At 41.8% G+C, this 25,158-nt stretch overlaps 1 protein-coding gene across 12 annotated transcripts in view; it reads right to left on the minus strand.

Annotated features, from left to right (window-relative positions):
- DTNA (dystrobrevin alpha) overlaps window positions 1-25,158 on the minus strand; it is a 352,112-nt gene that overhangs the window by 90,903 nt on the left and 236,051 nt on the right. For all 12 annotated transcript variants that reach the window (XM_084780878.1, XM_084780875.1, XM_084780876.1 and 9 more), the window contains one exon: window positions 2,134-2,347. In XM_084780878.1, coding sequence (XP_084637004.1) covers window positions 2,134-2,347 — 214 coding nt within the window. The remainder of the gene's footprint in view (window positions 1-2,133; window positions 2,348-25,158) is intronic.

A 25,158-nucleotide genomic window follows, 5' to 3' on the forward strand; every position in this document is an offset into this window, starting at 1 on the left:
GTCTGTGGGAAGCACACTGTGTGAGAACTAAGATTCAGAATTTTGAGCTGTGGGGGGAAGTGCCACTCTCCAGGAGCTGGGGTTGTAGGAAGGTCAATGTGGTTTCCAAGGATACTTCCAAGTGAAGTGGGCGTTAGTGATCAGCTCAGGGTCCGGATGGCTGAGTCTGATGAATTTTAAGGCCTTCTCAAAAAGAATGAGCACATTTCTTTGAATGCAAATTCTTATTCTACAAGGCTTGTAATCAATGTCTTTCCTTTCCTTTCTTTCATTTTTTTTTGTATTAACAAATCACTTTGCAGCCTGATCTCAGCCTCCTCCCCCTTTCCTCTCAGTCCTGAGCCTTCCCCCATTCTCCCCTCTCCTTCCCAGAGAAAGCAGGGCCCTAAGGGGTACCAAGCCACCCTGGCACCTCATGTCACAGCAGAACTAAACACATCCTTTCCCATTGAGGTCAGATAAGGCAGCCCAGCTAGGGAAAAGAGATCTAAAGACAGGCAAGAGAGTCAGAGACAGGCCCTGCTGTAATTGTTAGGGAGCCTACACGAAGACCAAGCTGCATAGCTGTTACGTTTGCCTAGGGGAGGGGTCTAGATACGGCTCATGCAAGCTCTTTGGTTGGTTGTTCAGTCCCTGTGAGCTCCCATAGGCCCAGGTCTTCTTATGGTGTCCTTGTCCCCTCTGGCTCCCTCAATCCTTCCTCTCACTCTTCTACTAGCCGACCTCAGCCTATTGTTTGGCTGTGCATCTCTGCATCTGTTTCCATCAGCTGCTGGATGGAGCCTCTCAGAAGACAGTTATGCTAGGCTCGTGTCTGCAAGTCTAGACAATACTGTGTTCTTGTTAAGGGGCCAGGATGGGAGTTCTGTTACAGAAATTCCATGACCTAGTTCCATTCTATCGCCTGCCATGAGAAACCATAGCCCTCTCTCGCTGTCTCTTCCTGATTTCTACCATGGTCTGAACAGAACAGATCACCTGGTTCTGAAATATGCACAAAGACACCTATTTGGGCAGCTGATTTTAAAAGCATTTGTTTCCAGCTTGCAAATTTCTCACAGTATTGTCATCGCAGAGACAATAATATATGCTGATCAAACCGAGCAGGGACAATTCCATGACCATTTTAGGTTGCACAGTGGCAGCCGGTGGCTTTGGTGAGTAAGCCCATGCCATCATAGTGGCTGGGATATCTCCATTGCCACCGTACACATTTCTATGCCCTTGTATGTGGGGGAGGGGGCCAAGTAAAGTCTTCAGAGTTAAACTGCATTGTGTAAAGGTCAACTTTGTACTTTCCCCCTTAATATTCAAAACACAGTAAACGCTGAGGTGGAGATGTCATGCCCAGACTGGGGGCTGAGGGAAAAAGCCTTTTGAAATCCCAGGCAGATCACCTGTCATGTACAGCACAGAAAAAGCCTTAGCAGAATCCCCATGTCCCTTCCACTAACATGCCACAAAGAACTGGATAAGTGACAACCTCTTTGTGCTTCAGGGACTTCATCTGTGAAATGAGATTGTGTGAACACTCTTTAAGACGTCAGCTGGCTCTGAGGTCCTCAGATTCTATGAGGGGGCAGTTTTGAGATAACGAGGCTACGTTTGAGCTGTGCTTCATGACAGGGACACACTGTTTCACTGTGGCGCACAGCTGACCAGTCCATGTAAGACCAATCATTGTTACTTCTCTATGCTAGCGAAGAAACTCTTTAACTTCTTTCCTGTCAGCTAGTGTGCTTTTTATGACACCGCAGAAACCACAGTCTTAGGTTAAATGACAGAGAATCAAGTTAGACACATCTCCCATCCATGCTTTGTCAAATTACTCTGCACGAAAGCCATCACTACATATTCTGGGAGCCTCCCCGACCCTCAACACACCATAACACGTGGGGTGATGAGGTAAACAAAGGTTTTCTCATAAGATGCAACTGCCCCCTTATTCCTGCATATTAGTTTACTTTCTAGTTGTCTCCACAGCCTTTAAAGATTTATTTATGAACATAGTATCTGATAGAGAAAAAAAAAATATAATGAATCTAGAACATTATTTGGGAAAAATAAGAAGAGTACAAAAGGAAGACAGAACCCAAGGACAGAGAGAGCAATGGACAGTCACAGGGGGCTCACGGGTCAAAGGCAGCAAGCAGGAAGTTCAGCAGGAGGCTGATTGACTGCTCCACGTGGATCTGGTGAGTCGTTGGCATCCGTTTGTTGAGCTGGTAAAAAATGGTGGAGAGCACGGCCTCCAGGCGGGCCACGTTGAGCTCTGTGTTTGGATCCAGGTTATTCAACGCATTCTCCCGCAGTGCCTCGATGACGTTCCAAATGTCCACCAGGTGCACTGCAGTGGAAGCAGAGTGAACACATCAGCCCAAGCACATGAAGGGCAGCCATCAGCCCAAAGCACACGGAGGGCAGTGGGCTCCCTTACGCTACCCAGACTTGACTGGGCTCTGCATACAAGCTCAGCTGCTGTGGTGGTGTGGATGAGCAGACCTCTGTCTCCAGGCCTTGAAGACCATCCACTTAGCAACACTGACGTACCAGATACCAACTGTATCGTTACTTTCTCAGTGTGGCAAAATCCCCAAGAAAAGCACCTTTGGGAAGATACGGTTTAGGGGCGCAGTCTGTGATGGTGGAAAAGCCTGTGTGGCTAGTCACATTGCATCCACAATTAGAAAGCATGAAGCGACCAGCGGCGCTGTTCAATTTCTCCATGTTATTCAGTCGAGGACCACCTCCTGCAGGGCGGTGCACACAAATAGACTTCCTATGTCGATGAACTCAACTAGAAACTCCTTCATACACATGTCTACAGGTGTATCTCCTAGATGAGGGTAGAGCTTGCCAAGTTGGCAGTTAACACCAAACCATCACATTCCCAGCTCCACTCGACCCTTTACATATGGTCATTATTCCTATATAACATGCAGGAAAACCGAGGAACAGGGAGTTAACGGTCAATGTAAGAACAGTCACTGGCAAAGGTGGTAGTCAAATTCAAGTCGATTGGGCTTAAAAAATTTCCCCACAGAGCACAGTGACTGTTTGAAATGACAAGAAGATAAGAACCTAAATTCTGAATACCTAAAGGACATAAGCATTCTTCTTGAGTATATGAAGTAAATTCATTTCCATATATATGTATTTACACACACACACACACACACACACACACACACACACACACAGGTTGAAATAAGAGAGAAGAAAGAAAGGAAAGCAGAGAAGGACAAGGCCAAATCATAGTGGAACTAAGTCACAGATCACTTATGAAACCTAGTCAGAAATTATAATCGTGGTTACTCTCCTGACATATTCCTGTTTGCCCTGAACTATCACTATGATGCCCCAGTAGCCATCATCACTGAAGACATTCTTGTGTGCCCCTGTAGCCCATCCTACGCAATCGGGTGGCTGATTTTCATGTGCTCTATTACAAGTTTATTGAACTCTAAATAACTAGAATTCTATTTGTTCGTCTGGTTGCTTCTACTTAGCATAACTACTTTAAGAGCCATCTATAATCCACTCTTCTTATTGCTGGGCAGTGCTATCCTGCATGGAAGTACCATGGTTTGGTCCTCATCTGTTGATGGGTATTTGAGTTGGTTCAGGTTGTGGCTGAAACAAATGGAGTTATTATGAGTAATGGTGCACAAAATTGTCACGTGCTTCCATTTTCTTATTAAATACTTAGAAGTGAAAAGATTGGACTGGCTGGAAGCCAATGTTTATGTGTGTGTGTGTGTGTGTGTGTGTGTGTGTGTGTGTGTGGTGGGCAGAAACTAGTGTCTTTCCTGCATTATTTAATAATTTATCTCTTATAAATATAATGTCTTCTGTTTATGCAATATTTTATGATTTAAAAAGAATAGTTGTTATTATTTTAAAAAGATTTATTTACTTTCATTTCATGCATATGGTGTTTTGCTTACATATATGTGTGCACTATGTGCATGCAATGCCCATGAAAGCCAGAAGAAGGTGCTGGGTCCCCTGGAACTGAATGTTTACACGGTTGTGAGCTGCCATGTTGGATTTGAAAACTCCAGCCGGGTCTCCTAAAAGAGCTGCAAGTCTTCTGTCCAGCCCTGCTTTTATCTAAGTCTTAATTAGCATTGTGAGGCACTCGCAGGGAAGCAGCATTTATCAATGAAAGGCTTTGGGAGGGCTTATTTTTACTCTTGAGTGTAATATTTATAGTTCCTGTCACTATTACTTGTGCACTCTGTGAGTCTGGTCCTCAGAGTGTGACTGCAAGATGTAAAGAGAACAGTAATTAGGCTGGGCTGACTTCATTGTTGAACAGCACTATGACATGTCACTTGCCTGCTGTGTAAAGTTCTTTCATATTTCCCCATTAATTTGAAATCCAGACATGGCTTGCAAAGGCTTTTGTCTGTCTAAATCCAGCCTCTGCTTACTCCTCATCTCTGTCTCACTCATCACACCCCAGCATCAGCACCATGTCTTCAAGGATGTCTTTGTGGCTTCTCCATCTCCAACTTTTGTACCTCTGCCATGTGCCTCCTTTGAACTTGGCTGTCTTGTTTCTGTAGTGTACACAGCACAGGAAGTCTGTGCGCACTGTGATAACTGCTCATCCGTGTAGCACTTATCACAGCCCCTTCATATCATCCGAGCATAATCACACATCTGATGACTAAGTGAGAAAATGCCCAAGTAACTTACCAATGAAGTAGGGCTTCTCAGGGACATATTTGAGTTCAAGGAGACAACATGGCACAGTTGGGAAGAGTCACCTGATGGCTTGAGTCCTCAGTACTTCAGTCCAGTCAATTTTAACAGTATTATTAATACCCTCATTTGATCACAATATGGATTAAAAGAGCCATTCCCTGTACAACAATTGGCATGTCACAGAAAACAATGACTTATTGTTATGGGCAAATAAAACATCTAGATGTCATATTGAAGTCATTTAAAGTAAATGTGCTTAGTATGTGAGTTTTCCTACACCCAGGGCCTTGATTCACTGAACCGCAAAGCATTGGGTCTAGGATAGATAATTATACATTATTTAAGTAAAACTGGGATTATAATTATTATTAAGGAATGGTAAGGCTCAAAGTTGTACAGAAAAGAAAGAAAGAAAGAAAGAAAGAAAGAAAGAGAAAAAATGTAGTTCTTGCCTCATGGAGCCAATAGTCTGGTGAGGACACAAGTGTCACTCAGTGACACAGATAGTAATAATTTATGGCCTACAGTAAGACTCAGAGTGCCGGGCACAGAATGGAATCATCAGCGAGTTGTGGTGGAGCCAGAAGGACAAGGTTGGAATGGAGAAACACTGCAGCCAAGAGCAGGATTTGTCTCCTGTGCCAAGGATGAAGACACAGGCTTTGCGGAGAGCTACTTGATCAGGTCCAGCATGAAAAATATCACTTCTGAGTCTAAGGGAAGAAGAAAACAGCGATGGATAGGCAAGACCCTAGAATAGCTAAAGCCTGTTGCTGGGGATCATGTAAACAACACAGGGTCTGTTGTTGAGCAGAAACAGTTGTCACTGGCCTGGAACTTGCTGTGCAGACCAGGCTGGCAACAAACTCAAAGGACTTCTGGGATTGAAGACTCATGCTACTGTGCCCAGTCTAACCCAGTCCATTTTAGTGTGTACATGCTACTGGCACCAGGATTACACGTTTCTTCTTAGTTTTTACTGGATCACAATATGTCTGTAGTTTTCTGGTTACTATTGTTTATTTTCAGTGTTTATGGACGCTTTGCCTACATGTATGCCCGTGTACCACATGTGTGTCTGATACCCACAGAGGTTAGAAGAGGGTGTTGGATCCTCTAGGACCAGAAGCATAGTCACTTCTGAATAGTCATGTGGGTGCTGGGAATTGAACCCAGGTCCTCTGGAGCAACAGCCGGTACTGTTAACTGCTGAACCACCTCTCCAGATCCATATTACTTATTGAAAAAAAAGTATCATCAGTCCTTTTCTAATTTAAATAGGAGCACTGAGAAATGTTAGGTTTGGGATTCAGTGGGAAGTCAGCAGGAATTCTGTTTCAGGCCTAGCGTTTTTTATGTATGGGTTACTTTCTGTTGTGATCGCAATTCCAGGGTATGATTTAGGATATGCAATCATGACAACCGACCACTAGATGGCACTGTAAACATTTTACGAAACAGCTATCACCCATTAAGAGCTCTCAAGAGCACCTGCTACTTGGCAAAAAAGAGAGGAAGTTGGGCTTCCTTGTCTACGCAACAGCATGCGTTTTATATTGTTCTACTTGGTGAGGCAGCGTTCGGAATAACAAAACTCCCTGCATTAACCATCTCGAGAATGAAGAAAAAGATATTCTTAAGGCAATCCTACTTCATATCATCTACTGATTTCACTGATAAGCGGTTAACACTCAAGAGTTTGACTTTATAAATCAATGTGCACAGACACAGCTCACTGCTTTTCTATATATCCAGGCACTTGCAGGTAGAAACTTCAGGTTGGGGGTGAAAGAAGTAGCGGAATTTGTTGCTATAGAGATGTATGTAATCTGTTTGCTGACATCACACACCTTTTAAATAGGAGATGGAGTCTAAGTCCACAGCTAGGCTCAATATATATATATATATTAATTAATATATATTTTATTAATATATTAATCAATTAATATATTGATACATATATGAGTATCCGAGGGAAACTACTAATGACAGATACTAAAAAGGAAGAGAGAAAGGAAGGAAGAGATAAAGAAACAGTTACCCGTGTTAAAATAACCACACCCCCTCTGATCCAAAGCCCCCTTTGGGTGGAGCTGGAGATACTGTATTTCTGAGAGGCCCTGGCTTTGCTGCTTCAGGTGAGGTCCTGAACAGCCATAGCAGCATCGCCAAGGTACTAATTTATAACCTTATAATTTATAATGTGTGCCCGCTTATGTCCAGACAGGGACGCCTAATATCATAAATGCCAGAGGGAGAAGGTACAGAATGAGAGAAATATAAAAAAAGAACTTCAGGATTTAGTGCATGTCATGATGCTACTGCAGGCAGCTTTTCATGGGTCCGGCAGAGGATGGGTCTGCATCACTGACTCTGTGTGCGTTATAGTTTTTTCCTAAAGCACTTGCAGATTTCCTTATGATCTCAAGTCTAAGATGCAGGAGACTAGGGAGATGTTACCTGAAGCTCTCCAGAAAAGTCTCACAGCCACAGAGCTACAGGCCCTTTAAGATTCTCAAAGAGCTTATGGCTGGGGATGGAAGACACTAATGATTTAGACTGCCATAGTTTCCACCACTTTGAAGTAGAGGATGGTAACTTTGGCTGCACACTGGGCTCACTTACAAGGCTGTAAAATAGCTCCCTGGGGATGCTCCTGTTATATATAGCCCTGTAGCATACTTAAAGTAGCAAAGCTCAGATTTCTCAGAAATCCCCACTCCATACTCAGAGAACCACAAGTTACCCCTTAACAACATCTCCAGGCAAACACACTCACACTGGAGCACACGAAGCACTGCCTGATGTCTGTCTTCTTCAGTCCTTTGGCATAAAGCAGCCGGGTAAGCCCTAATAGGCCTTGTTGTAAGGATCTGATTGTTATCGACTCAGGCAATTCAGGAATGATTTATGTAAGTATGTGTATATTATTTTAGACAGATTTAATATTCATAACTATAAGAATGGCATCCATTACATTATGATTTTCTTAATTAGAAAAAGAAAATTGCAGTTAGACTGAGACCGTATATGACTTGTCAATATATACATCCTCCAATCACATGGTGTATATACACACATGTTTACCCACCTATTAATATGTCCCTTCAACACTTGCTCCTGGCCTTCATGTTTAAAGTGGTGGGGACTGCGATGTGAGGTGGTATTGACCCCATATCCCACACTCGCAGGTATGTGCAAGCAGAGTTCTGTTTATAAATTACCCAGCCAAGTTCCATAACCACAGGGACAAGTTGTTTTCCCTCAAAATCCATGCAATTCTCCCCTCCCTAAGTGTTAACTCCCTAAGCTTCTGTGCAATTCTGCCCACAGGGATTTTCCAAGGCAACCATAATCTTCGGAGTATCAGATTTAAGATGAAGAAATCATTCTGGTTAGTCTGCATGCTGGATTTGAAATACCAATATGTATTCTTTGATTTGTACATTTTTCATTTGTTTGTGTTTTGGTTTGAGACAGGGTCTCATGTATTCCAAGTTGTCATTAAACATTTTATGTATGTAACTGAGGATAAGGTTGAATTTTTTTTCTGATCCTCCTGCCTCTACCTTCTGTGTGCTGGAATTACAGGTGTGTGCTACTAAGCCTGGTTTATATGGGACCGAGAACATGCCTTTGAGCATGTTAATCAAGCACTTAAAAACTGAGCTATGCTCCACTCAACACATTGTATATTCTTTTTTTTTTTTTTTTCAAGACAGGATTTCTCTGTGTAGCCTTGGCTGTCCTAGACTCACTTTGTAGACCAGGTTGGCCTCAAACTCACAGTGATCCGCCTCCCTCTGCCTCCCAAGTGCTGGGATTAAAGGCATGTGCCACCGTAGGTTGTGAGCTTATAGAAAACTTAACTATAGCTATGTATTCTATTTCTTACCTGCTATGGTGTGAAGCTGAAATATTCCCACAGGCTCATGTTTTGAATGCTATGTCCCCAGATTGTGACATGATTTTGAAGGTTGTGGAGCCTTTTAGAGGTGAGGCTCTTCTGACTAATGTAGGTCAGTAGAAATGATTGGCTTCTGTGATCAGAGCCACTGCTCCCTGCTTTTGTCACCATGACAGGCTGAAATCTCCTGAAACTGTGATTCCAAACCAATCTTTCTTTCCTTAGTTTGTTTCTGTCAGATATTCTGTCATATCAGTGAGAAAAGTAACCACAACAAAGAATTCTCATATACTGACTGAAAGATCTCTCTCTCTCTCTCTCTCTCTCTCTCTCTCTCTCTCTCTCTCTCTCTCTCTCTCTCTCTCTCACACACACACACACACACACACCACATAGGTATTGTCTTTTACCCATCACAATTCTCAAATGAAAATTTTCATGCAGTATTCTAAGGAACAAGTAGGCATCAAGTAAAAATGACTCAAGAATCTTCACATGCCTCATAGAGGAGGAGTAAGAGGCAGCCATAAGAGCTCACCCCCTAGTCATGTGGGTGTGTTGTCAGGACCTAATGAAGGCTCCTTCTCACCCTCAGCTTAGTCTTCCAGCTCAGAGACTTAAAACTTCCTCCTTTCAGTAAATATTCAGGCCTTTTTCAGAGAAGATGTCCCGGGTTCTAGAATTATAATATGCAAAATAGCATATTCCTGACTTCCCAGAACTTAAGTATAGTAAGGAAAGATGAAGGGGGAAGGAGGGAGGGAGGAAGGGAAACAAATGGAAGATGTAATAATGAAGTGTATACAACTGTGCTAGTTAGCTTTTCTGTCAACTTGACACAAGCTAAAGCCATCTGAGAGAAAGGAACCTCTATTGAGAGAACTGCCTCTATAAGATTGCCTAGGCAAGCCTGTAGGGCATTTTTTTAGTAAGCGATTGATGTATATGGGGTGGTCCATTGTGGGTGAGGCCACCTCTGGGGTGGTGGTCCTGGGTTTTATAAGAGAGCAGGATCTGCAAGCCATAAGGAAGAAGCCAGTATTCATTATTCCTTCGTAGACCCTGCATCAGCCTCTGCTTCCAGGCTCCTGCCTCAACTTCCTCGGTAATGGACAGTGATATGGAAGTGTAAACAAAGCAAGCCTTTTCCTTCCTAACTTGTTTGTATTCGTGGTGTTTCATCAAAGCAACAGAAAGCCTGGCTAATGCAACTACACAGTGATTTTTTTTTGTTTTTGGCAGTCAATACTCTACGCTGAGGTCTATTTTCTCCTATAGGAAAAGGAGGTTCAGAGAGCAGGTTGTGCCTTCGTTTCACAGTGAAAAACAGATACGCCTTTCTCAGTTTGCAGACACTGGAAGAGCAATGAAAAGTTTCATAGGAAAACAGTGAACGATAAATCACTATTACATTTAGTGTAGTAGTTTTTGAGAGAAAACAGAGAATCACTGGAATTTACTGTTCTTTTCCTTCCCCCTCAAATTCTTTCAGTTCTTTCCTCCAGTTACAGAGATATTTACCTCATATGGTAATAAGCTGTCTTTAGTGACTTCATTTTTGGTTCTGATTTGAACAGGTACAACTGTGTTATAAAGATGACACTTGTCACAGTGATCCCTGGTTAAGTTCAACTTCAGGTCACATACCCGTCCAGGGCCAGTAAGGTGGAGCAGCAGGCGAAGGCATGTGCTACTGCAATGGCTCACCTAAGTTCAGTTCTGGAACCCATATGGTGGGAGGAGAGAAAAAACTCCATGAAGTTGTCCTCTGACTTCCACAAGTATGTGGGAGCATGTGAAACACCCCTAGTAAGCAAGCAAGCAAGCAAACAAACCGCATATTTAAAAAAACATTTTGCTTGGGATTTACAAGCTTAAGTCATTCATGAGAAGGCAGGATATTTTAATGCATCATTACCAACCATATATCTATTGCACACGGTGGCTGCAGCATATGGAGACAGGCTGCCATATGCTTATATTTACAGAGTAGGAAAAAGAAACAAGATTCCATAATGGTTTGAAAAGAAATAAAACCCAACAGGTAAATTTTAAGGACCTGAGATGCACCGTGGCTGCTGTTATCCATGACCACAGAGGTGGTAATTCCCATGCGGAGAATCACAGTCAGACTCAAGTGAAAGTTGACACAAAACCCTTGAGTCATGACACGTCTGTCTCCAGAGTGAAAAAATTAAACTGCCACAAGAGCTCTAAATGCAGCTCTAAGTGCCGCCATGGACTGGAAACTTGGGAGTACTTGGAGGAGAAGGCAAACCTCATGTTGACTCCTAAAGCAAAGTGGGAAAGTACAGCTGGAGGTGAAGAAGGGTCATGCCCCCGGATGAAGAACACACAGCGGTGAAACGCATAAAACATGGAGAAGTGACGGTGGCTCAGAAATCTGGCCTGACATGACCTAACTAGAGGTATAATCTGCAACTTAGAGCAAAGCAAGGTCTATAACTAAGAAATACCTCATACTCATTATAATAAAAATGCTTCCATTTAAAGTTTTATGCACATCTATTTCTATGTTTAATCAAGAATTTGCATCCTTATACATTTTTAACACTTATTTTCCTTTTCTGACAGTCATGGCAGCTACCTCGGATCCACAACCGCAGGCAATGAATTGGTGGTGTAAAGCAGGCCTGTTCAGAGGAGTGGGAGACTTCAAACTATGCTAACTCCTACCACGGGCCGTGCTGTGGCCAGAGTATCTCTATGTTCAAGCATCACTCCAGGTGATTGTGACAACATCACTACATAGACTGAGAACCAGTGAGAGGGAAAAGGCTTAAAAGATGGAGATGGAAATGAAAGGACAGGAGACTGGTGCTCATTTGATGCAGAGGAATTTATTTGAAAGATATTCTTAAAATCTTGGAAGCATTGCCATCAAGAAAAGCCATGTACAAATTAGTCAGTTACTGAGGCCTTTCTCAAGGAATCGATTTCTATGCCTTTCTAAGGCCTCTTCTCAAAATAAGGTTCAGGAGCTCAGTGGGAGGAAAGAACTAGTTCAATGGGCTGCCCTGGCAGAGTCAACAGAGGTGTTTTGTGCAATTACAATGCAGATACGGGGCACCACTCACATCTACCAAGCATTTTGCTGGGAGAGAAAATATTAGTAGGAGCACAGTGCTTAGATTTGCTTTTGATTAGTGGTCTTGAGGTAAAGCCCTTATAAGATGTGAAAACAAATAGGCCCTCAGAGGCTTACCAGTTTTGTTTATGCTTGCCAGTCTCCACCGCTTGTGCGTTCCTGGAGCACAAGTTTATCACAGAGGGAGACACTTTTTTTTTTTAATCTCCTAAGAGTCCTCAGAAAGAAACATCACATTTCACAGAGATAACATCTCAGCTTCATTCTAATTTCCTGGTTAAGGTGTTGTAATAAAGCTTCGTGAAAAAGGTCTACAGCACATTTTCATGTAGAATCAAACTGAGCATTCTGCCAATCCCCAAAGGTCCTGCCAGAACATACACTGCCTGTCAGGAAAAAAAAATTATTCCATGCTTCTTAAATTATGTTTAGAGACTGACATCATTATCCAAAATGAGATAATAATTATTGGCTCAGTAAGCATCACACTATAAATTAAATTTAGCTAAATTCAATCCAATCAGGCACTTATTATGCCTATTATTTTCAAAGTGTGGTACCAGAAATTGTAAAAAATAATAAGAGAATTAAATGGAAAAAAGAATAATATCTAACTTCTCCTTGGCCAGTTTAACTTGTGCAGAGTATGTTTAATAACTTTAGAAGCAAGAGTCCTTAAGACATTATCTCCCTTGTGGCTGGTCACTTTGTTTAGGGCTTTTAGTCATTATTGGGGAATTCTGTATAGATTGATTTTATGTAGCTTTCCCACTCTATATATTGTTAATGCCCCAGGTTGGGATTCTACTGCCTTTTTGGAAGCAAGCATTCCAAAAGCATCCCCCCATTCACATCTAATTTCTTTCCCTTTCTATTCATCCCAGGAAAGAGTGTGAGGCTCAGTTACGGCCAGCTTATTCTCCATTCTCCATTGAATAATATCCAAGAGGCTGACAATGAGAGCCAGTGTTTGAACTCTGGCTTACTGATTGTTGGTCTCCTCCCTCACTGCTCTTCAGCTTCTTCAAAGTATCCTATGTTCCAGGTGCACCAGACTCCTAACAGTGCCGGAATGTGCCCTTGATATTTTTTTTTTCCGATGCAAACAGCAAGGGATGCTTTATTGATCCATCGCGATGGGGGGTCTACCAAGCTCTATTGAGCTGGAGACCCCGAATAAGCAAAGCTTGGGTCTTTTATACTCTTACAGAAACAGAATTTAGTACAAACATTATTGGTTAGTTGACCTTTAAAATGATTGGCTACGAGTTACTTTACCCTTGAGGGGGCAAGAGCTCAGCTTGGGACACCCTTGATATTTTTATGTATGCCTGTACTGAGTCTGCTCCTCCCACAGGATGTAGCCTTTGATCCATCATCCTTGACACACCATACCCCAGAATAGAAAGGCCCATTCTGCTACCTCCAGACAGTCAATCACTCTTTCTTTTGAAGTTCCCAGTAACTTTCACACATCTATTAGACCATTTATAGCATGTTGAATTTTCCAGTCATTTATGCACATAATTTTGTTCTTTATCTCTTCAGATTGGAGTTTGGAGGAGAAGGATTTATGAACTAAATGTTGTGTGTTATGGTCATATGTATTTTTGGGAAGGAACATGTATGGATTTCATCAGATTATCCAAAAGATAGCTGGGAAGCAAGTTGTGGACCTGAGAACCAAATAAGTACCTTGAGGACACTATGCCTTGCTTAAGTTCATAATCTTTATAATACCTTGTTCAAACAAGATGGTCAGTAATGCTTGGTGAATTGAGTAGATCAGAGCACCTGCAACAAATCAGGCACCATATAAAATCCCTGGAAATCTTTCAGTTAGCTTGGTATTCTACAAGCTCTTGTCGTTTTTGTTGAATGTGGCTTTCTAGTTTATGTCCTATTCCCTATGCACTATGGCTCAAGATGGCCAGAATCCTAGATGCTAGAGGCCACGTTCAGAAAGAAAGAGCAGCTGCAGCTCTGTCCCACATGAGAAATTGTCATCTGCTATCTCTTTACAGCTTTGGGTCTCTTTGACTATGTATGAAGTGCCCATCTGGCCAACATGAAAACAAGACACATTATAGGGGACACTGGGAATCAGTCACAAGTAAATAGCATCTAGAAGTCTTAGTTTTCCTGCACTAAAACTATATCCTTTAAATATATCATTGTTTGTACAGTAAGAGTAACTAATAAAACAAGTAGTATTTCATTTATCTACTCAGAAACTTGCCAATGTCTAGCTTACTAGTGCAAACAGCGTTGCCTGGGTAATGGACTTCACCGGATTGAAGAGGCCTGTAGGTGGCTAATCAGAAGAATAGGGATCTATAGCCATCTTGGTGAGGTCATAGATATAGTCCCATAGCATATAGACTATGAAAAAATTCAAAAGTCATGAGATAAATGATGCAGCTTTGTGTTAGAGTGCTTGTCTCTCATATATCAGGCCTGGGTTTGATCTCTAGCATTAAAAAGGCGTGGAACAAGTTTTAATCACACATTGCCAATTAGAATGGCTGAAGTCAATTGAAGTATTGTGGGGATAAAAGCTTCTAAATGAGTGTATTTTAGATGTTTTCATCAGAAATACATCTTAGGTCTGTGTGACGGTTAATTTGACTAGATTAAAAATGTCTAGGGTATCAAAAAGACACACTTTTAGGTGCATCTTTTACAACTTTTCCAGAGGGGATCAACTGAAGAAGCGAGACTGACTCAGAATGTCAGGGGTCCAAGGAAAAATATAAAATAAGCAATCCCTAGCTGAGACCCAGAGTTCCCCTTTCTCCACCTCCTGAGGTGTTGAGAAGTGGGCAAGGAGTCTCGTGCCTCGACCACCACAGAACTACTCACTATCATATATTCTCTGCCTTAGTGACTGTCAGCCTTCAGACCGTGAGCCAAACTAAACGAAACAAAACAAAACAAAACCCCTTTTCTTTTCAGTGAGATATTGGTGGTTTGCTGAGTTAAAGCACACCCAAATTGAGGCTGATTGCAATCAGGGCCACAGAAAGACCTTGGGAACCTAACTGTGACGTCAGCCTCTTCTATGGGCATGCACACTTCTGTGGTTACTGTACTCATCTGCACTTTCTGTAATAACATCTGTGTGTCAAACTGTAGAACACACTGAAGATTTAGTCATGTTCTGACATTTCTAAGATCATGGAAAAGGGATCTCAGTTTGCTATATGGCTTTCACCCCATGAAACTCAGAAATCCACGGGGCTTTCTCTGTGGGTTTTTCTGGGACACACTCTTTCATTCATAGCTTCATACATCTGCCCTTACAAACATGGAGATGAAGGTTGCAGGTTTGAAAACCCTTGTCACAAGAAAATTAAAGTTGAAAACTTAGGATGGTTTAATAGGAAAACGGAAGTTGAGTTACCCCATATTGAGGTAAATCTAGAGATATTGACAAATACTTTCCTTCAGGTTTTATTTTTGTGTTTTAGTTCTGTGTATATGTATGGGTCTGCATGTGGATTTGTGCATGCGAGTGCACTGGCAGGGGTGATCGGAAAATGGTGTTGGATCTCCGGGAGCTGGAGTTACAAGAGGTTATGAACCACTCAGTGCTGATCGTGGGATCGGATGTTTGTCCCTCTGGAAGCACAGTATTCTCAATAACCACTGAGCCATGCCTCAGCCCCAATAAGTACCTCTCATTTCTGAAATATAGTAACAGTAACAACAATAATAATGATAATGTATAATAATAATAATAATAATAATAATAATAATAATAATAATAATAATAATAGTCTTGTTTTTTGACACAGGGTTTCTCTGTTTAACAGAGCCCTGGCTGGCCTGGACTTGCTTTGTAGACCAGGCTGGCTCTTGAACTCACTGAGATCTGCCTGCCGTCTTTCTCTGAGTGCTGGGATTACAGGTGTATGCCACTGCACCGGGCTCTGACTACTGAGTCATATATCAATGCCATTTTACTGATTTATATTAATAAGTATGAAACCATGTGTGGTACTGCCATCATTTACTTAATGATAGGATTCTCTTCAATGTCTTAAAAGTTTTGCTCAGCTGAAAAAGATTCTGTAAACACTTGTGTGCCAAGGATTGTTGATATGTTGATATATAGGACATACACAGAGATCTCTGTCCCAGAAAAGTTCACAATAAACATAGCAATGAAGTAAATCATACAACATAGAGTATATTAGAATGTGGTAAGTATTTTAGGGAGAAAAGAAAGACAAACAATAGGACTGGAGGATGAATTGAATTCTCATTTAAATTCTCTGGAGAAAACTTGTTCCAAATATTTATTCTTTTTATTATCCGTGTCTTGTGGCCTTTCTTGCTAGGTACCTTTCGACAGTTAGGAATTAAACACCCTTTTCTCTTTATCTTCAAGACAGCAGTGGCGTGTTCAACCTTTGAAATCCCTGGCTTTCCTGAGGCATTACTACTCAGGGGATAAGATAAGATATCTTGAGGGCTATTTTGGACTGTAATTCACGTAATTTTAAAACTTAAAGCAACCGCACTTATGAACACATTTAAATTGTCAGGATGTTAAAATTATAGTTTCACGCTGCCAGTGAAAACTCTTTGCTTTTAAATGGCTCATATAAAGATCAGGATAAGCCAGATAGTCCCTGTACATTAAGATCAACTGTATAATAAAATAATGTATAAACTATAAAAATGTATAGTAAGTTCTCTCACACTTGGAGTCCCGCGGATGGTGTCTGGGGTTATCCAGTGGATGGGAAAGGTTGAGGGTCAGTTTACCCCGTGTTTTGTGATCAGATGTGGATGTAGGGTTATCTCAGAAAGCTTCTGAGGAACTGACCAGGCATGTACACACACAGCTGGTGAGATGCTACAATGTTTACATTTTGAGAGGGAGAAGAGTTTTAAAATGATTCCCAAATTTATGACCTGGGCAGATGACCTCCCAGCTTACCAGCTTCTCTCTCTCTCTCTCTCTCTCTCTCTCTCTCTCTCTCTCTCTCTCTCTCTCTCTCTCTCTCTCTCTCTCTCTCTCTCCTCCCACCCCCTCTAATTTTTAATAGGTGACCATAACAGATTGGAAGAGAAAAATCACTCATTTAAATTTTATGAAAGAGAAATATGCCAGGGCAGGGGGCAGGAACTTCTGAATTCTCTTCTTTTCACCCACACACTTTGGTCTGGTGTCAAGCGTGGTGACTGTAAGTGCTCCTCCGTCCCTAGTCATTGAATGCACAACTATTGAAGTGTTTTGTTAACAACAACAATAAGCATTAAGGAAGCCTCAGTGGAGAGCAACCCAGGGTGACACTGGGGCTGAATTCCCTTTGGAACAACCAGTGTGGCTTCATGGGAGAGACCACTTCTGTCCCAGACCTTCCGAGAAGCCTCCACTTTCTTTTAGTGTGCCCCGGAGTTCCATAATGTGTTCCCCATGGGAGAACACTTTCTGGGCCCCCTTTATCATTCTGTTGAGTGACTTTGTGTTTGTGGCAGAAGCTTCCAGAAAGTGAGCTAGGAAACCTCAAGGGGAAGATCCCTGAATCTTGCCTTGGCATCTGTTAAACATGGGTGGGGAAAGTTTAAAACAATAGGAATGCATAGTTGTCCCCAACTACAAAGTCATTAAAGATGACTTGTCTCAGTGCAGAGCATCCAGGTGCCACCTAGGAGTGGACAAGAGGCAAGGGAGTTGCTGTCTGCAGTATTTCACCTTTAGAAAGAAGAATGCAGGTCCTGGTTGAGTCCACAGACTGATATACCATGAGACCCTGAGCAAAACAGTCAACATTCTGTAAAACTAAAGAATGCCATAAAAACCCCTCCACCTCCTGTATCAAATAACAAACAAATAAATAAAAGTAACTATGTTGAAACTGACATCTAAATTGTCAGGATTTAAAGTCATAGCTGTATTCTGTCAGAGATTTGCTCTGATGAAAGGGAAATCAGTTCGCCATAGGTGCTTGGCTCCTGGAGAGGTTTCCCCTCCCCTAGGCTTGGCTTAAATGGGCGTCATTAATAACTGTTTATGCTTTGCTGCCAGCAACTTCCCCCACAGGGATTTTTGAGAACGTTGCATTCTTGCGCAATGCACTTTTCTTTATTCTAAACAAGTGACTAGAATACTGAGCATCAGTAACCAAAACATGCGTGGAAAACATTTGAAACAACACAAAGAAGGTTCTGCTCCATGTTAGTCATTTGCCCTTATGTGCCTAATTGTTATGCTTCCTGCCCTTCCTCCCACTCTTCGACCAGGGGGATGCACCCGCTCTCCTTCTCTTTTCTTCTTTTAATTAAAATTTATTTTATATTCAAGGTCATTATTTAGAAATAAGAAAAATCCATGTTCTTGGGCATCTTGGTAAGTGGACTCCCAAGATTATCTTCTTAAGATTGCTTGCTCAGCAAGTCCTCAATAGTTCCTGCCTCACAAATATGTCTGCCACATATATGGGGCCAGAAGGCTGAAGATGATGCTCCAACATTATAGAGAGTTTTGGGTGACTGCTGAGGTAGCAAACTGTATCTGTCATCTTCTCATTTTGGGAAGCTGCCAACCTGCACTCCTTGTATACTCAGGTAATTAATTTTATTCCTTCTCAAGTCTCTGATGAGGTTGAAGACCAGGTAGTTTAGTCTTATAATTAATCTTAGTTTTCTCTTTTTAGGAGTTAAGGTGTTTTTAGGTCTAAATAGATGTTTTAAGTTGATAATGACGATATATGATAGATATTAATTTACATTCAGAATTTTAGATGCATCGAGATAGGAAAGATGTTTTCTTCAAGGCTGTCAAACACAAATAGCCAAAACACTAAGAATGTAACATCTATATAATTCCTGATTGTGTCATAGTTCTTCTTACTGTAGGTAGTTTATTGTATATATGTGTAGAAATACCACTGCATATGTTAATAATAAAATATTTAATAAAAAAAGATTCCTTGTCCATTAGGGTCACTTGTTTCCCCCTAGTTCTTCAAAGGAACCTTAATTCTGATATTTGTGTGAGGGGATTTGTACAGGTGAGATTTTGGCTTTAAATTGGGTAACCTTAAAATCTGAAGATCATCTGGTTACTCCTGGCATAAACAGCTAACTCTCCCTTCTAAAAGCGAAGGCTGTTTGGTCACAGAAGAAGAAGTCAGACCCACTTCAGCAGCGGTCATCTGAGTGGTTGTTGACGTATCCCAGTCCACAGGGGTAGTGTAGCAAGGAATCAAGGTTCTAAGAACGGAAAGAAGTGCTCAGCCGGCAACCGGCTAGAGTGTAGGGGCACCAGTCCTGCAGCCACAAGGGTGAGAATCCCACCAATAGCCGATGCATCTGGAAGAGGACCTCAAGTCCTGAGTGCGAGCTGCAGATCTCAGCCCAATGTGATGCTATGGATTGAGTGCGCAGCAACAGAAAACTGACCCAGAAAGCCATAAATGCATGCACTGAACAGCAAGGCGGGGAGACAGGAGACACTAGTGACCCCTCTGAAGAAAGCAAGCAGGAACAAGTGCTTACAACTAAGAACAACTCTTTGAATTTCTCTTCTTGTGTAGACTAGTCACTAGCCAGTGGAAAAAAATGAATCTACTTTATATCCACCAGCTCATCTAAGAAATTTTATTAGGAACTACTCACGATGTGATATTCTGAGGTTAGTTTTGCTGTGATAAAGAAACAGAACAACAGGTATCTATGGTTCTTGGTGCCTACAAAATCTTTAAAAAATGTTTATAGACTTTAATGTAGACAAAAGTATATGTTCCAACAAATTCTGAATGGGGGGCATTTTCAAAAGGCATTTCACTTAGCAGAGAACAGAAATTCTGAGAAATTATGAAAGACAAGATGCAATTATAGGGACTCTCACTTCTTTTCCTTTCAAAGAAAAATTTAATTGCTGCTCCTGACTGAAAGAAAATCAAAGCCGAGACCAGTGGGATTAAGGGATTGGCAGCTCTTGCTATGGGTGTAGGAGGGGGCATCCCGCTGCCATATCTCTTTCCCTTTATTAAACAGGAGTGATTCTGTGGTGTTTCTGATTTGCTTCTCATGTTGCCTTTCTGTTGGTCATGAACTTGAAGCTATGTTTCATTGACTTCAAAATAAGTTTGGAAGGAAAAAAAAAAAGTGCTGACATTGCAGGGTACCTGGATCATTAAACATGCCATTGCTGACCAAAGGAAGGATATATTTTCTTAAAGTAAGGGCTGAGGGGAATCATTTTACACAGTTTATGCATAGTTTACAGGCTGTTTGCTTTTGCAGAAATTTAAATAATCTGGAAACTAAAGAAAGGATTGTGACTTAGCAGAGTGTAAGAAATCCTGTTCTCTTCATTTCTGTCCCTTTCTTTCCAGGACATAAGACAGCCAGTTTGATGCCCCTGGAGTTCTAGAGACAACCATCCTTCTACTCTGTTAGGGAGTGTCTTAATTGTGATGCCCCTGGAGTTTTAGAGACAACCATCCTCCTACTCTGTTAGGGAGTGTGTTAGCTGTGTCATGGGAGAGAAGTTATAAAGGAATACAAGGAGGAACACTTAGCAGATGTAGTGATGTGGATAATTCAGATGGAGGGAAGGCTGAAAGTCTCTTGCCTGTAAAAATGAGATGGCTTTCTTACAGCTATTCTTTTTTTTTTGTGTGTGTGTGTGTGTGGGAAAAACTTTATTTTCTTTTTTTTTCCTCCTTTATTAATTTATTCTTGTTACATCTCAATGGTTATCCCATCCCTTGAATCCTCCCATTCTTCCCTCCCTCCCAATTTCCCCTTATTCCCCTCCCCTATGACTGTTCCTGAGGGGGATTACCTCCCCCTCTATATGCTCATAGGGTATCAAGTCTCTTCTTGGTCTTACAGCTATTCTTTTATCATCAAGGTTGGTACATGTCTTTGATGGATCAAGAGACCTAGGCAAGAATAGGTTCCTGTAAGCCCGAGAGACTAGGGAGAATGGGGGGGCAGTGTTACACAGCCACGTGTAAGAGAGAATGAATGTCCACAATATTTTTTTATTGATAAAATCAAGCATATAATGAGTGAGTAGAAGTTTTCTCTAAATGGTAGCTTCTAAGTAGGGTTAATCTTTTTGGGGGCAACAATTTGCTTAATTGGGGCAACATATTACTGTTCCTCATTACCAAATGTATTACAAATATCTAGCTCTAAAAACCATTTTTAGTTCTTGGTCTATACAAAAAGAGTCACTAATCTGTCTTTCAGTCCTTTTTGCAGCAATGGGAGCCTTTATTCTCAGCATCCACCAAGACTTCTATCAAAGGAGATGGGCGTGGCATCTGATTGGGAATCTGTACTCTGTGTGAAGGATGGGCAATTAACATGTGTGGTCTCTGATTTCAGTATTAAAAAAATCCATACCTTCCTGCTGTATTCTGGCAATTTTCCCTCTATGGGATGATTTCATAACAGCCAATTTTATATGCTTTTCTTCTATGCTGTGGGTTTCAAATTTAGATTTGCTAATATGCAGAATAAATTTTACCTGTAAGGAGTTTCTGTGCCTAAAAATAAACAACCTGTGCTTGGTTTTGATCCATTGATTTCTATGAAATCAATGCCATAATGGGCTGTCCTATGCGTGGCCTGATTGTACTTATCTCCCCTCCTCCAACTACATGTGGAAACTTAATCCCCAATGCAACAGTAATGGGGGGTTGGAGCTTTAGGAAAGTGATTAAGTCCTTAAAGTGGAGCCTCACAGTGGGACTAAGGTCCCTCTGAAGGAGGCCCTAGTATGTGCCACTGCCCCTCTCAGTCATATGAGGTCTTCTGGAAGGGAAGACACCATCTAGGACTCAGAAATTGGGCCTAGAGCAGACACAAGTAAACTGATGCCTTTCATCTTGAACTTCCCAGCCGCTGTATCTATGAAAAAATTTTCTATTATCCACAAACCACCCAGATTTTGATGTTTTTGTTACAGCATCGCAGGCAGGCCAAGGTATCTTAATAACTCTCGATTAGCAGGTGCTAGATAGCTACAGTTGGGACAGTCCCTTCTTTGCCCTTGCTGTAAGGAAGCTTGGAGTTGCTTTGTGTTGGAGATCAGACTTGCCCTTTGTGTCGTTTGATCTAAGAGGCTTCATCTTTTTTGTGGTCCTTGCTGTGAGTAGTGGACCTCTGCTCTTTCTCTCAGCTCCTTTTGGTTACTTTTCTAGAAGATTCCAACACTGATTAAGATACGCCAAGACCAACTGTGCTAGCATTTCATAAGCAATTGTGAACACCACACTCTTTCACTGATTGTTAGGAGAGAAAACAGAGCAAGTGCTGGAAAGCCCTGGAGTTGATCCTCTGATCAACGTGGAAACCATTTTAAAAAGCTTACTTTTAGCACAGCGATCCAGTCATGCTTTTCTTTTCTGAGCTTTTCTTTTAACTAGTTATTTTAGACTGTGATTTTTTTTTCTTATCCTAAAATGCATGAAGCCTATACATTGTAGAGCACATAATTGTTTTCCTTTTCTGTTTGCTTAATGCTTAGCAAGTCCTTTGTATCCAGTCCAGATTTTTTATCAAGTCTCACTCTCACATTAATGCACTGTTTCCTCAGGACCCCCAAGTACCATGTTTGTATTCCTAATGTGGACTTATGCACCTCTCAATAATCCAGCTGCCCAGTTAGACTCTGAACAACTTCGAGGTTGTTCAGTCATGGTCAGTCATGTTGTCTCTGCTTCCTGACCCAGGGCCAGATACGTAGCAGGAATGCATACATACTTACTAAATTAAGAGGAAACTGAGTGGATGCGGCAAGGGGACACTAGACAGGTTTGGAGTTTCTAGGCTCCCCTTAGATGGACTATTGTCCCCTCTGGTTCCATATTATTTTCCAAGAGGGCCATATTTTTTATTTTATTTTTTTTTTAATGCAGATTGAAGATGAAACAAAAAAGGACAGGATGAGGAAAAAAAAACCAAAAGGAATGTGCAAGAATGAGAATAGTCTTTTTCAGAGAAGGCGAAATGCAATGTGACCCACAGGATGCTGCAGTGCCGGCCAGGGATGGCACAGTGTGTGCATGCTGTAATGTTGGGTACAGGGCTGCCAATCACCGTGAATCCATACTTTGCTCCCTCCTTCATTCCTTCCTCTCCATTCTCTCTGGTTCATTTTCTCATTCCTCCTAACCATTTTGTGGTCTTTCCAGAAGACCCCACCTTTACTGACAGAAGCCTACAAAAAGCTTGTCAAAGTTTTAAGGGGCATGGAGCTCTTACCCCAGTCTCTCTACTCCTCCCCAGTCAGAAAGGCCATGGGATGGGAATAAGTCATAGAGATGTAGGTGAATTTCTTCCCTTTGGAGATTCCTCGTTTGTTTTCTTTTGGATGGCACTGAGGGGAAAGAGGGGCTCTTTCTCTGTGGAAGTCTTTTCCTTACCCCTTGACATCAGCACCTAAAAGGTGTTTACTGGTTCATTCATGCCTGAGAATACAAATACAGCTACATCTCCTTTTGAACATTCAGTTTAATTGATTGATTGATTATTGGAAACAAGGTCTGTTATAGTTCAGGATAGCCTCAAAATTGTCATGTGTCTCACAACGAACTTGGATTTCTTATCTTTCTGCCCAGTGCACCACCTGGTTAATGTGGTTATGGTGACGTCATGTATGCCAAGCAAGAACCCTACCAACTAAGATGCCGCTCCAGCCTTGGCCACAGCTCCTGTTTTACACACACACACACACACACACACACACACACACACACACACACACACACACACATCACACGGTTTGCTTTGAGTGTGTGTGTGTGTGTGTGTGTTCATGTGTGTTTCCCCCTCTTACATCCTGCCCTAAACTTTAGCCTATTACTTATGCATTGGCTGGAGAACTGGCTTTAAACAAGTATGTTGAAGGAATGAATCAGCGTACCATCTGCGTAGTTGTGATCAACTGTATACCCAGAAGTACGGGACTGGTGGCTTGCCCAGGGCCCTGGGAAATAGCTGTGGAGACTCTGGCTGGGTACACCTGGGGAAGTGGCTGCTCCCGTATTCCCTAAGAGTCTAATTCCCACGTTAGGAATCCAAGAACTATCTGTACATTATGGGTAGAACGTTATGGCTTATAGTTTCTAAAAGAAGCTGTTCCTTATTAATTAGAAGATGAGAAGTTACAAGTTAAGTGTTTTAACCTTATAACTTTTAAATTAAATTTAATCACTTTACATCTTGTTTGTAGCCCCTTTCCTAGTCTCCTCCTGGTCCACCTGGAGCTGAGGAACATTCTAGGAATAAGATTTTGAGGACTTAACATTTTTAACTTTTTTTTAGTGCTTTTTAAAAATTAATTAATTCATTGTATATCCCAATCGTAGCCCTCTCGCTCCTCTCTTCCCGGTCCCACCCTCCGTCCTTCTTCCACCACATCCCCCTCCCCTAGTCCTCAGAAAGGGGGAGCCCCCTCCTATACCAACTGACCCCGACTATCAAGTTTCATCTGAACTGCTTGCATCCTCTTCCTCTGTGGCCTGGCAAGGCCGCCCTGCTAGGAAGAAGTGATCGAAGGCCAGACAACAGAGTCCATAACCAAGACAGCCCCTGCTCCCTTTACTAGGGGACCCACATGGAGACTAAGCTGCCTATCGGCTACATCTGAGCTGAGGCCCTAACTTTTTGAACCTTATAACTTTTATAACTCTATAAATACAAGTTATAAAGAGTCAATTCATTGAAAAGAAAAGGATAAATTGACACAAACGAACCATGAAGTAATATTTTTTGCTAGAGAAAACAGTTGTGGTATTACAAAGGGGCGTGGTGACCCACAGGGAGCACTGACAGGCTCATGTGATTGGCCGCCAGCTTGCTGTGTGGAGTTTAGGGTCAACACCAAGTAGAAGCTGGTCTCTGCGTTTTTAAAAGCTATGTCCACAGATGTAATCAGAACATTTATTACTTTGGCTGGTTATATAGTTTCAGAAAGAAGGCTTCATATTTTCCAGATATTTGTAAGCACTGATAGTTATTTTTTTTTAAGATTTCAGCCATATCTCGTATTTTTTTTACTTTATTAATTTATTCTTGTTACATCTCAATGGTTATCCCATCCCTTGTATCCTCCCATTCTTCCCTCCCTCCCATTTTCCCCTTATTCCCCTCCACTATGACTGTTCCTGAGGGGGATTACCTCCCCCTGTATATGTTCATAGGGTATCAAGTCTCTTCTTGGTAACCTGCTGTCCTTCCTCTGAGTGCCACCAGGTCTCCCCCTCCAGGGGACATGGTCAAAGTTGAGGCACCAGAGTATGTGAGAAAGTCATATCCCACTCTCCACTCTACTGTGGAGAGTGTTCTGTCCATTGGCTAGATCTGGGTAGGGGTTTAAGGTTTACCGCCTGTATTGTCCTTGGCTGGTGCCTTAGTTTGAGCGGGACCCCTGTGCCCAAATCTGCCTATCATA

This window comes from Acomys minous (genome assembly GCF_964271855.1).
Source record: "Acomys minous genome assembly, chromosome: 4".
NCBI lineage: Eukaryota > Metazoa > Chordata > Mammalia > Rodentia > Muridae > Acomys > Acomys minous.